Below are 12,767 nucleotides of genomic sequence, written 5' to 3' on the forward strand. Positions count from 1 at the left end.
CTGGCAATAATAAATGCACGGAAAATTGTCAAGAGCTTAATTTGTCGATATGAACCAAAATAACCACCTGAGTTCAAGAGTTAACGAGGAAGTTTAAGCAATACAGCAGTAAACTCGTAAACTTTGCGAAAATTTTAAATCTCTAACTCACCATTTATAACTTCAGCTAATTTTGTGTCATAGTTTACAGGAAAACACAGTCAGCAACAAACACGAAAAAATCAAGCACAGGAGACTGGAAGAAATTGAGAGGAATATCATTTTCTAAAAATTTTCCAAAAGTTCTTGAAATGTTAACAGCAGGTTTCAAGTGCATGCAGTACAACAAAATCTGAATTAGAAGCTGCAAGCTAGAAAAGAAAATCCTCAGGGATTAGCTGGGAAGAAAGTGAACCAGGCATTTGGAAACAGATCATTTTCAAGAATGCTTGGTGTGGCTCTTTTGATGTGCATTCCACTGAATGAGCATCCAAACTATTGAGGTACCTAATTGAAAAAGAATGGATATGAATAAAGATGTGTCTTCATAAAGTTGTAGGATAATTCATGACAATTTAAAACAATTAACGTGAACTTGAACAACATATCTGAATGAAAATTAGGATTTACAGTGCAAAAAAAAATTTATAACCCTTTAAAGAAAAGGGTATATTACAAAAGCACCTCCTTGAGAGTTTAGATTAAGCAATAATATACATTTCAGTCCTCATTTTCATAACCTTAAATATTCTATGAAACTTAAAATTGTTTGCACTTGACATGAATCCTTCTATTATCTTAACTGTTGACATAGTTATTAAAAAGAATTACTGCAACCCCTGGATGTTAAAATAGAACTAGCACTACTATTTGGTTTACATATCTCACATTATTACTGTTCTGTAAAAAACATTAAAGGTAGAGATGTGATGGGTGAAATATCATGGACTAAACAATTGCTCTGTTTAAGAACCCAAGAAAATTGGAATAGAGTTGCTTTAGTTGAGAAATCTGTTAACAATTGACAAATGTGCTTTTGAGGATTAACTGCAAGTCAATTTAAAATTCAAGGACCATATAGCGTCCTTTAAAAACAAAAGAACAAACACACCAAATTTCAAGTTCTTGTTTTTACAAAAGCTTTCATGAACTAAATCAATCAAATCCTAGTTCAAATCAGAAATGGACTTTTAATAAGATAAACTAGGAAAAGAAACATAGCAACATCAATCCAAATTCAAAAGTTAGCAATAAAAACAAACCAAACTCACAATGATTTGCGAGATCTAATAGAAAAGACAAGTACCTGCAAAAATGCCCACCGTTGTCAAATTTCCAATGGCCATAGTTTGATATATTAGATATTCAGTCAGGAAGTGACCAAAAGCATAAACAAAAGATAGAAAGGTAGCCAGATAAAGTGGCTTGTTATCAAGGTTGAATGCACAAAGAAAGCAAAGAGTGCAAGTCAGAAGTGTCCAAACTCCAAAAGTCCTCCCATGAACTTCAGTCACTGCATGACGGTTAGCAAAGGAAGGGAGAGAGAGGTAAGGCAAAATGGAAAAGTAAAGAATAAATAGGATCAGAATCATTGAAAATTACACCAAATGAAAAGGACTTTCTATATTTAAAAATGGTTCAAAATAGTTTCAACTTTCAATATTACAAATTTCACCATGAATAAAGCATTTGCATTTCCTCTTCTTTCCCTTTGTATTAGCAGCTTTCTGTTGAAGGATGATCCGATCACAATTTTTTTTAACAAAGTTAATCTTATTTAACAATTACAACCCTCCAAAATTTGAAATTTTGATCGTATGGCTAAAAAGAAAACTGGAACGAAACTGCCCAGAAACAAAGTTATAGTAGAAGACACCCAGAACTAAAGATCTAGTAACAGCCAGGAAACTAATTATACGAAATTTCTTTAAGATTCATGATAGAAAGTAATAAACAGTTTCTGCTTATTCTGTCAGGAAAAATTTTGTCCATAATTAAATGTCAACCTCAACTATCCAAAATTCAGGTAATCATGGACATACCAGAACATATAAAATTCTTCAACTGCATAGTTAATTTAAAAATCAAGCAGATTGAAAACAAATTGTTCCAAAGGTAACACAAGCAGCAAGCATACAGGAAGCAGACAAGTTTAACAGTTAGGTATTGACCATTATTGAGCACAGAATAAAAAATTCGATATTTTGAAATCCACAAACCATTCTTCCCCTGTTCCCTTTACTTCTAGCAATACTTCGCTTGCAATACACAACTGCTCATGCATGCGCCCAAAAGAACCATCTTGCAAATCCTGGGACAAATCTGCATAGTGCTAGGTGAACTCACTTTACACTCAAATTTTAACAATCCAGGTCGTTCTTAACAGTTAACCAAAACCGCCTAATTGATGAATTCATTCCTTCATAAAGTACTTGATTTGCCCCATTCTATGCATATGTACAGTTTTCTCACTATAAATAAAATTACATTTCGATATCATTAAATTATTGAATCTAGAGATTCACAGTTGCTCTGAGTAATCCTAACACAATCTTTCACTTTATATTTCAGAGAACACAATCAAACATATATATGAATGCAAAAGAATTGTGTTGCAAGTATCTCGAAACAAATCGACATTGTTCATCAAACTTTGGTATTTTTTAATTAAATTTAAAAATCCATTATACGAGTATTTCTCCACCAATGGACTCAATATCCACTAAGTTCTTCTCAATTTCATCCCTACATTATTATTGTCTTGGAAGTGTTACTCCATATTTTAGACCTTCTCCTTGGATCAAGATCCACATTGTCCAAGTTATTAATTAATTCTATTCAAAACCAGTATTTGTTCATCATTCTTGGTTTGAACACTTTTGCAAAAAAAATTCTGGATGAAGTCTTAAATCTCACGTCCTTTCAACCCCACATGATTACTCTGTATCCAAGATTTGTTAAAACTTAAAAGGCAAATCTTCCAACCTCCACCTTAAGGAAAACATTATATCAAAAAATATCGAACTCCATTAACAGATTCAAGGCATAGACAAAAAGGCAAATCGAAAATATAAAATTCAACTATTTAAAAAAATAATCAGAAACTATCAACCACTGACAAATAATGCACCATTATCAATTGCAATCCATAAGAGACCTAACTTCTTGGACTTGACCAAAGCATAAGCAACATTGGGATCTCAACTTGAGATCGTTTCCTTCTTCGCAGAGATTTTTTTGAGTAAAGAGAGAGAGCTTACTTGTGGTACTGGAGAAGACAGCGAGTCTAAGGGCCCAAATGTCGAAGAAACCGAACCATACGGAGGCTAATCGAAGAGAACCAACCAGCATCAGCCACCATCCTAACGCCTTCATTTTCTCCTCTTCCTGCTTTCTCGGCTCGGCTCCGCCGTGTCTGCCTACGATTCACCCATAAAATGGGTCAACGGAACGAAACTGCACCGTTTTATCTTATTCGCGGGTTTTTACGCAGGACGAACTTTAGGCCCATCTGAAAAACATATGGGACGAATTGGCCCAAAGGTTTTTCAATTGATCCAATTAAAGATTTCGACATTCGTTCGTCTCAATTTAAATCATGAATTTAATATTTATTAAAAAAATATATTTTTATGTTGTTAATCAAAGGTTCTATGGTGTAGTAGTTAGCACTCTGGACTTTAAATCCAGCGACCTAGGTTTGACATCCGAAAGGACCTTTGCCTACGCTTTCTTTTTTCTCCAAATATATATATATATATATATATATATATATATATATATATATATATATATATATATATATATATATATATATATATATATATATATATATATATATATATATATCGTATTTTTTAAAAATTGTTTTTGTTATTTATTCATTAGTTAAAATCTTTAATTAAAATATAATATAAAAATTATGAAATAATAAAATAGTTTGAGGCTGCATGAAGGAGTCTTCAATTTTACTTATCTAAAAAATTTGGACTTGGGAAATAACCACTTCAGAATTGCAAATATGTATTTACATTGTAATGCCAGACAATTGTGAACTAATGATATGAGGAAAGTGATTCAATTACTAATCTTAAAAGGGTTAATACATTAACCATTTGTGTAAAGGTGCTAAATAAGATAAGTTTGTTTAGATATTACGTCTAATCAACTCATTTAAAATGGATTTACATATTAATAATTAGAAGAGTTCAGTTATTGCAATTAAAATAATAATAATTATTCATAATTATTTCTATTTTTTTGAATATATGATTACAAATATTCCGTTTTAATAAAAAAAAAATATTTTCAATATTATCCAATATCCAAAATCCAGGAAATCACTTGCAAGAAACAAAATAAGTGACTATTTGCACTTTTGTGTCAATGGAATGAATGGGACCAGGTAAAAGGTCGTGAAACAACTGAAAGCCACAAGCTCCAATTCCAATTGCTAATTGGTTAGTAATTTTTGCCCCTCATTAAACGACGTCACACTGTACGATTCACCCTCATTCATTTTCCAACAAAAGTTTCGTGATGTTTTTGCTTGAGAAGAAAGACCCTTCCCTTCCCTGGTTCAAAGACGTTAACGTGACTCCTAATTTTGGTGTCCCAACAATAACGGACCACTCTACTATTAGCCACAACAACACTTCAAACCTAAAATGAGTCTGCAAACTGCAGCCTTGGTCCCATTTTTTCACAACTGTACGCTGTACCTAAAATTTTCCACATTTCCTATACCCTCTTTCTACCTTCTCCATTGCCACATGCGTTTCTGTACCTTCCTCTCTCTTTTCTTTGGTTTCTAATAAATTAAACTTATTTTGTTAGAATCTGAAAAATGGTCCCTTCAAAAACATTGTAAGTACGAATTCAGCTGGATGCTTGGCACCACCTCCACAAACCCTTTGTGTCCCTCTAATTGCCCCTACCACACACACACACACACACTCACAACTTAGGGTCCTACCACTCACTTTTCTATTTCTGTTTAATTTAAACTACTAAAATATTTATTAAATAATTAAGTTGTTGAATTTTGAGCAGAGAGAACATTACCCTCTTCTTCTTGTGCAAGTGGAAGTCAGCTAATCTTTCCTTAATAATCTAAGCAAATTGTAATAACTAGATCCATAAAGTCCTACCAAACCATGATTCTTCGCCAAGTATGCTATTTACAGACCACGGACTTACAACAAGTCAACAAGTGCATTACAGCTATCATCAATATTTTTTGTATACTATTATTATATTAATATTATTACATAATCAATATTGTTTACACTTCCATCCAATCCCCAACAACCACCTACTCTTGCTGTTCTATGCTGTTTCAAAATTTTAAAAATACACACACCAAGCCTTTTAAATTCAGAAAAATTCAGCCGGTTTGGCTATAAAGTTGAAAAGGGACCATAATATTAAACAGACGGTCTACAGGCCATAATATTTCCAGCTCATACATCATCCCTTCTAACATAGCAGATTGAAAAATAAAAAGATTCGTTTTTTTCCTCGTCAGCAACTACAGTACTTCAAAAACAAGCCTTTTCTTCTTCCAATAGACTACAGGGGAAAAAGAAAACTAATACAAGCCACACAGGTAAAAACAGAGCGTGCCTGTCTAAGCTCTCTCACTGTACACAAATTTGTTAGATAGTAAAAAGTAAAAACTCACTGCGATGGAACACAAAATCCATCCACCCAGATTAACATAAAAAAGAACAAAAGAAGAAATTAACATAAAACGACAACGTAAGAAGGGCGGGGCAGGGCAGAATCAGCCAAGTAAATCACGGTCTTGACACAGCTCCTTCCTCAGCCGTTGAGAGAAAAGCCTACAAGCGTCCATGCTTAAATCGATGGCTGCAGCCAATGCGACGAAAGCGGCTGCATCCTCTGTGCAGTTCACGTGCTGCACACTAACTTGCACGCTAGGCTTACTGCACTTGCCCTCTCCTTCCACGCTAGCCGACATTACAAACCCTCTGTACATGCAGAAAGGCCATAGCCCGTACCCAAAATCGCCGCTGCTCCTTGGGCTACACACCGGCGACATCGAATTCACTGGCGTTGACCGTCCATTGGAGTTCGCGCCCAAATCAATAATGAATTCCCCACCTTTGTTCGACCTCATAGTAGACTCCGCTAGCACAATGCCGGCCGCGCTCATCCCGCCGTTGGTGTCTGGAATCAGCTCAAAGCGATAACCGAGACCATCGGAGGCGCCGCGCTCGCGCCAAGCCTCAAGCCGACCCCAAGGTTTCCAGGTGCCATCCCCAGGGCGCAGTATAAGCCACGAGCCAGGATTAGAACGGCTCACTCGGTCAGAGCCAGGAGAAGCAACGAAAGGCGTCACCATTGAAGCCGTAGCTACAGGTGAGCCGGAGAGATCATGTACAGTTAATGACCATCCCTTTCGTTCTTTGCCTGGTCTCTCCCTTTCGCTTCCAAACGAACTGAGCCAGCTTCTTGAGCTGCCTGGCTCATATTGTAATGACCTGTAAATCAACAGAGAAATAGACTAATTAGAAAGCAAAGAAGAAAGTTTCCAAAACAAATCAGCTGTTTGAAAAAAAAGGAAGGTTAGGATCTAGCTTTAACGGGATTTGTGTCAGTTTAAGTGGCATTAATCTTTTATCCTCTGAAGGAATTTACAGTTTCAATTAAGAAAACAATCTAGTGTCGTTTGCTTTGAGTCTCTTTTTGAAAGAGTAAAGCTATAAATAAATCAAATATAGCAAAATGTGATTTAGCAGTAGCTTTACCGTACAGTTTAGCTAGCTTTACTCTTTATATGAAATTCAAATTAAAAACTGATTGCATTCAGATCCATGGAATCGTGTAAAATAAAAAAGAAAGCAAGAATCAAACAAGAAGAATCGCTTAAACCCTAGAGGTAGCTTGTAAAAAAGAAATAAATAAAAAATAAAAATAATCCGATTTGAAGCTTATACTAACCTAGATCGTTGATTCCGGTCGCCAGTATTTCTGAGACTAAACTTGCAAGTGAAAACCGGTTGCCTAATATTCCCTTGAATCTGAAATACTTGAGGACTGCATTCAGGCTCGCCATCAAACTGAAACACAAATCTTGGGTCCGGTTCTGCCTTTACGTTCAAATGAAACTGAGCAGAGGATCCTTTGGTAGTTTCTTTCCCAACAGAAATGCACCCATTGTGAAAAACACAAGCCCTAGAATCTGTTCCTGCCAGATCCAACGGAACGGAGACCTTCCCAAGCAGTCTCCCCGAGTTAACGCCGCAGGTGGTGCCACGGCGTCCAGTATAGATAGAGATTTTGATGTAGAGTTTCCCAGCGAAAATAGATTTTGCAACTAGGCGATCGAGATCAGACTTGCTGAGGTGGAAGGTGGCGGCAATGGTTTGAGCCTGCCCTTCGGGGAACTGGTTGTTCTCAGGAAGAATGTAGGGTACGACGGCCGTTTGGAGCGGGAAATTCTTGAGCTTAATTTTGCAAAAACAAGGCGACGAAGACGGATGAACAACGGAGCGAGCCGGCTTAGTAGCAACGGGGATTTTAACAGCGAGATTGCCGACGGTAAGGCGCACGAAAAGGCAGGGATCCATTAACTCTGTCTCTGAGCCCCTTTCTACTCAGTTAGGTTTTTTGAAAAGCGAGAGACCAACAATCACTGTGCGTTTTAGACAAAGTAAAAGAGAGAGAGAGAGAGTGAGACTTTAAAGTCTGTTAACAAGAAGACGAAGATGAGAGAGGTGTAACAGAAACAGGCTGGAGAACATGGGGATGCGTGTGGGAGGTGGAAGAGGAGGAGAATGGGCATAGAAACGGTGCGCAATGCGCATCAGTACTAGTAGCAGCATTCCCAAACACTCCCAGTGCTATCTTTCTCATATTGTAGGTTTTGCTCTTAGGATTCTGACTGGTGTTAACCGTAACAAAATCTCCTCTCTTTCCCTCTCTATATAAGGTTTCTCTCTCTAGGGGCAGTACGGAGAAAGAAGGACGAGCATTTGTTGCACACAGATTTTGGAGTACAGCTGTGGACAGCCTGGCGATTAATGCCGCGCCAGTCGGACAGAAGTTGACGCCATCTGAGAGAGAGAGAGAGAGAGAGAGAGAGAGAGACACTCTCATCTGACTAACTGCATTTGCATTGTAGGCTTCAATTTTTTTAATATACTTTTCAGTTAGTGTGATTCTTATAATGACAAACTTACCCTTGAGCCAGCTCACTAGTAATTATTCCATTAACAAAATTTTAATTAAGGATATAATTTTCTTACAAACCTATCTGTTACTAACTCCCTTTAACATAAATTAAATACAGTTCCCTTTCAAAAAACAAATTAATTAATTAAATACAGTTGAATTTTATTTTTAATTTCGACATGGATAACAATGTGAAGGATGGAAAGGGTAGACACGTGGTAATGGATATTATCACCCGTGAGAGGAATCAAGCAATTTTCTTTTTATCACGTCATATTAACGTCATCAAATAAATGAAAATACAAAATCATTTTCAGTATTTTTTTTAACTACATCTTCTTTAATATTTATCACATTTCATAAAATAATTTATTTCAAAATATTTGTCATATATATGATCCAGAAAGTAATAAATTTTTTTTTTTTCATGTTTATTCTTTATATATAACCAATAATTATTATTTCAATTTAATAGTTTTTTTAGATAATTAATATTAAATTATGGATAATATAGTCAATTTACTCAATAATTTATTATAGCTTACATAAATTTAATAATTTTTTTAAGGAATGTGATATTCCATATAGAACAAGTATTATGAAATAGAGGTAATACGTGTTAGTGGAGGAATTAATAAAAATATTACTTTATTAATAATTTAGTTCAAAAAAAATTAACGTTAAAATTTTACATTTTTTTAACATTCCCTATTCAAAGCTCATTGCTTATATATATTTCACTATGGGTCTAAATGAGCTGAGCCGGCGCGTGAATTGTTTGAGGTCGGTTCGAAAAAAGTTTGAAACAGTTCGGCTCAAACTCGAACTTGAACTTGCTCGTTTAGCAATTGAGCCTAATAATTTTCAGCTCAAAAGCTTATCGAGTCTAATGATATTCAGCTCAAAAGTTCATCGACCTTATCGAGTTTTTATACGTATATATATATATAATCTTATTTTAGGTTACTCGAGCCTCGAGTTTCTATCTGAACTCGAGCTTAAATTTTTCAAATCGAACTTGAGTCGAGCTCGAGCCGAATACAAGTCTAAATATTAAGGCTCGTTAAATTTCAAGCCGAACTTTGAGTCCGACAGAATGGCTCGGTTGGTTTACACCTCCATATTCCACTGAATGCAACACTTGCGCAACCACCCAAAAAAGGATATTTGCGGTGCCAATCTAACAGAAATCTTGTCATTTGAGCTTAAAAAAACTGAATAATAGAACATCAGTCTCTTTTTCTTTTTAAATGTATCAATGTACATTATTCGGCTATTATTTCAATGATTGAGCTCTTACATCACAGCATAGGAAATTGATAATTCATATAGGTACAAATATGAACACCAATATAATTTACGATCATTAATATAACATAAATATATCAATACAATTATTTACACAAAAAAAATAACATATGATATGTGTGTCCAAAGTATTGCTATATCAATCAAAAACAGTTAAAGAAAATTTTTCAACAAAAATAAAATTAGATGTCATTGCTTTACGAATTCAAATTTTAATGTCTGATTAGTCATCTTATTCGGATAAGAGGAAAAGATCTTATTAGATTTGATATATTTCGTCTACAATAATTTTTACCAATTTAGTGAATAAAATGAAATATTATTCTTATTATGCAGTTACAATGCTCTTTCCGCGTGTTTGAGCCTTCTAATGATTCAAAAACATTTAGCATTCCTATCTCGTACGGTACATCAATTTTTTTTTTTTTTTTCAAATCTTAGCGTCCAATCTCCTTGAAATATTTTTGACAAATTAAAAGAAAATTTTCAATGTGCTCAAACAAAACCCAAACAACAAAATCATAGCAAGGCCCAACTTAGTCAATGTTAAAACCAAATCCAAACGCAAAAGAAAATGGATAAATACATGAAACATATGGGCCGGGATTATTTGGGCTTAACAGAGTTAAATATTATAATTAGGCCCAATAAAACTTGTGGATATTGGGAGGAGAGAATTAATACAAAATTCTGAACCGTAATCCTCATCGTGTGGTCCAGAAGAATCTATCCATCCATTACTCGCTTTGTGTAGAACTGAAACTGATTACAGAGAAGCAAAGGGAAGATTAAAAGAAACAGGAAAAATGTCGGTCTCTTCGTCTATATTTGGTTCTCCAGTTCTCTTGTTACCCAAATCGTCGTCGTTTAAGCCACAGAATGCTCAGATTCAATCACCTATGATAACCACCGTTGGTTATGGCGGCGGGTTGTTGATTGAATGCTCTTCAAGGCCAAAGAAGAAAGCAACTTCACATCACATGAAGACAAGGCCAAGAAAGAGTCAGCCTTGGGATATAAAAAGAAAACCCACTGTTTATCCTCCTCTACCTCCTCTTCCTCCTGATTGGACTCTTGTTTCCTCTGCTGCTGACGGGGATGGTGACGGTGGTTGTGTTACTGAGGCTGCTTTGCCTTCTGCTCCTGCCTTACAGGCTCCAGTTACAAGTGGGTAGTTGGATGTTTGTTCTTTTAGCATGTGTTAACTTTCTATTTGAGACATTGAGTTGGGTATTTTCGCTTTATGTACTTTTTCTTCCGTATTTTAATTGCTAAAACTGATAAATGTGTCTATACTTCTCCTGCGGTTTTTCATGCCTATTACCTGTTCGATGATGTTACCGAGAGAGAAATTCTACTCAGTTAGTTTTTCAAAACTTGTTTCTCGCATATCTGGATTTTGGACTTTCAATAGAATCTGCCACCGCAAATTTGGTTTAATTAATTTTTTCATTCAATATTTCAGATATACTTTTTATGCCAAAAGAATTTATTTAATTGGCTGATTTTCGTTATATGTTGTGATTTCTTGTATTCAAATTGTTTACTCAATTTTGATAAGTCATAAGCCAATTCAATCCAAAAAACAAAAAGATTCATCTCTTTGAATCTTAAGAAAGGGCCTTGGTGAAAATAAAACAAAATTACAGGTAAGTTGAAACCTTGAAATTAGAATGAGATTTTTGTAGGAATACTCGCATGGTGGGGATTTTCAACTTTGAATCAAATTCCTATTAAAATGAAAAATCTTTGGCTAAAGGAAAGACAATCATCTTCTTTAAGAGGAGGAAAGTTAAAATTCTTAATTGCCTGAAGGTTAAAGAACGAGCTCCCTAAAAAAAGGGGATTAAAGAATAAGACAAATCACATGAATTGCTATCCATGCGTTTAGTCATTTCTTGACATATGATTTTATACACAGAACATGTTTAACATTCAAAATCTATAGGGAAGCAGCTGAAATGGAACTCTGTTGGCTCCTTGTTAAGATGAGCAGCAACAGTCTTTTTACAGTGTTGGAAAAAAAAAAAAAAAAAAGGCTTTTTATGTTTATTGCATCTCGGATTAGGAGAACCCCATTCAACATTAATATCAATAACTGATGATTACTACTTGTTAATCGAAGAAATACATGTTGACCTAATTGATTTGTTAATTACAGAGTGAGAAAAAAGAAATAAAAAAAAAAAAAAAAAAAAGACTTTTTTCAATGATGTTTGGTTGGGAATAAATAGACTAGGGAAATGTAAGTGTAACTTCTGGAGAGATATAAAGTGCTTATATTTAGTTTACATTATTAATTCTACTTTTCGATGAACTAAAAACTCTATAAAACTCCATTGAAAGTTGAAACACTCTTGGTATGTTTTACTTCTACTGTTTTTAGTTTTTTCTTTTGCTGTTCTAATATTCTTATGTGTTTGCTTTTTCCTCATTTCAGACCCATCCATTCTTTTTTGATCTAGTCCATCCCCAATTTGTAAGCTAAGACCCCCTATTGAGCTCCCTTTTATTATTATTATTTTTTTTTCTGGTGATAATGGTGGCTATGATGGTGGTGCTGCTACTGAGGCTGCTTTTCGTTCTTCTCCAGCCTTACAAGCATCAGTTACAAGTGGGTAGTTGGCTATTTGTGGTTTTATCATCTCTTTCTTTGTTATTCGAGATTTCTGGTGGGCATTTTCACTCTATGTACTGCTCTTCTAATTCTTTCTCACTGTTGTTTAAGTTGTTCTGACAACCATTCTCTGCACCTAAGAATCCTTCTCTACGCATCAATAAACCCATGAGTGGTATTGGAGCTCTCCATAGGAAGACCCGCAAGATTGCAATTTTCAACCTATTTGTAACTTAATTTAACTCCAATTCCTTTTATGATGTACATGGAAAATCAACAGTAAACAACAATATAATAATAGCATAATATGCAATATGATTTTGAGATCACTATGAGGCTTTGAGCAATTAGTTTGGAGCATATTTTGCAGAGGGCCGGTGGCTGTACTTGTACAAAACAAAATCAACGAGCTTTGAAATTCTGAGTTACTTGAAGCTTTCTTGTCTTATTTATGCGCAAGAAACGTATAAAACAATAATATAATATTATTGGAAGAGGGAAACGATCCTAATCCTATGCCAACAATGCACACAAGCTGTATATTCAGCAACTCCAACTGCTCATGCGTAGCATCTTCAAACTATATAAAATAGGTAAGACAACATTATGAAATGTAAAGTATTAGAGCCAAATGTATTGCATGTGATGGAACACTTGAATGTGT

At 34.9% G+C, this 12,767-nt stretch overlaps 3 protein-coding genes across 3 annotated transcripts; 1 reads left to right on the forward strand and 2 right to left on the reverse strand.

The window, feature by feature from the left end:
* Positions 1–418: 418 nt before the first annotated feature.
* Positions 419–3,354, reverse strand: ERG28 (ergosterol biosynthesis protein). The gene is made up of 3 exons (NM_001308716.1): positions 3,240–3,354; positions 1,286–1,492; positions 419–486 (listed from the first exon to the last, which is right to left on the reverse strand). Exons 1-3 carry the CDS (start codon positions 3,352–3,354, stop codon positions 419–421), a joined length of 390 nt encoding a protein of 129 aa, NP_001295645.1.
* A 2,019-nt stretch (positions 3,355–5,373) lies between these two features.
* LOC105630783 (formin-like protein (DUF1005)) lies at positions 5,374–8,109 on the reverse strand. The gene is made up of 2 exons (XM_012212737.4): positions 6,946–8,109; positions 5,374–6,485 (listed from the first exon to the last, which is right to left on the reverse strand). The coding sequence occupies exons 1-2, from the start codon at positions 7,572–7,574 to the stop codon at positions 5,765–5,767; spliced, it is 1,350 nt and encodes a 449-aa protein (XP_012068127.1). The 5' UTR covers positions 7,575–8,109; the 3' UTR covers positions 5,374–5,764.
* A 2,077-nt stretch (positions 8,110–10,186) lies between these two features.
* Positions 10,187–10,862, forward strand: PSRP6 (plastid-specific 50S ribosomal protein 6). The gene has a single exon (XM_020677942.3). The coding sequence runs from the start codon at positions 10,293–10,295 to the stop codon at positions 10,659–10,661; it is 369 nt and encodes a 122-aa protein (XP_020533601.1). The 5' UTR covers positions 10,187–10,292; the 3' UTR covers positions 10,662–10,862.
* The last annotated feature ends 1,905 nt before the right edge of the window (positions 10,863–12,767 follow it).

This window comes from Jatropha curcas, chromosome 9, assembly GCF_041381405.1.
Source record: "Jatropha curcas cultivar XTBG-Jc1 chromosome 9, XTBG_Jcur_1.0, whole genome shotgun sequence".
NCBI classification, from domain to species: Eukaryota; Viridiplantae; Streptophyta; class Magnoliopsida; order Malpighiales; family Euphorbiaceae; genus Jatropha; species Jatropha curcas.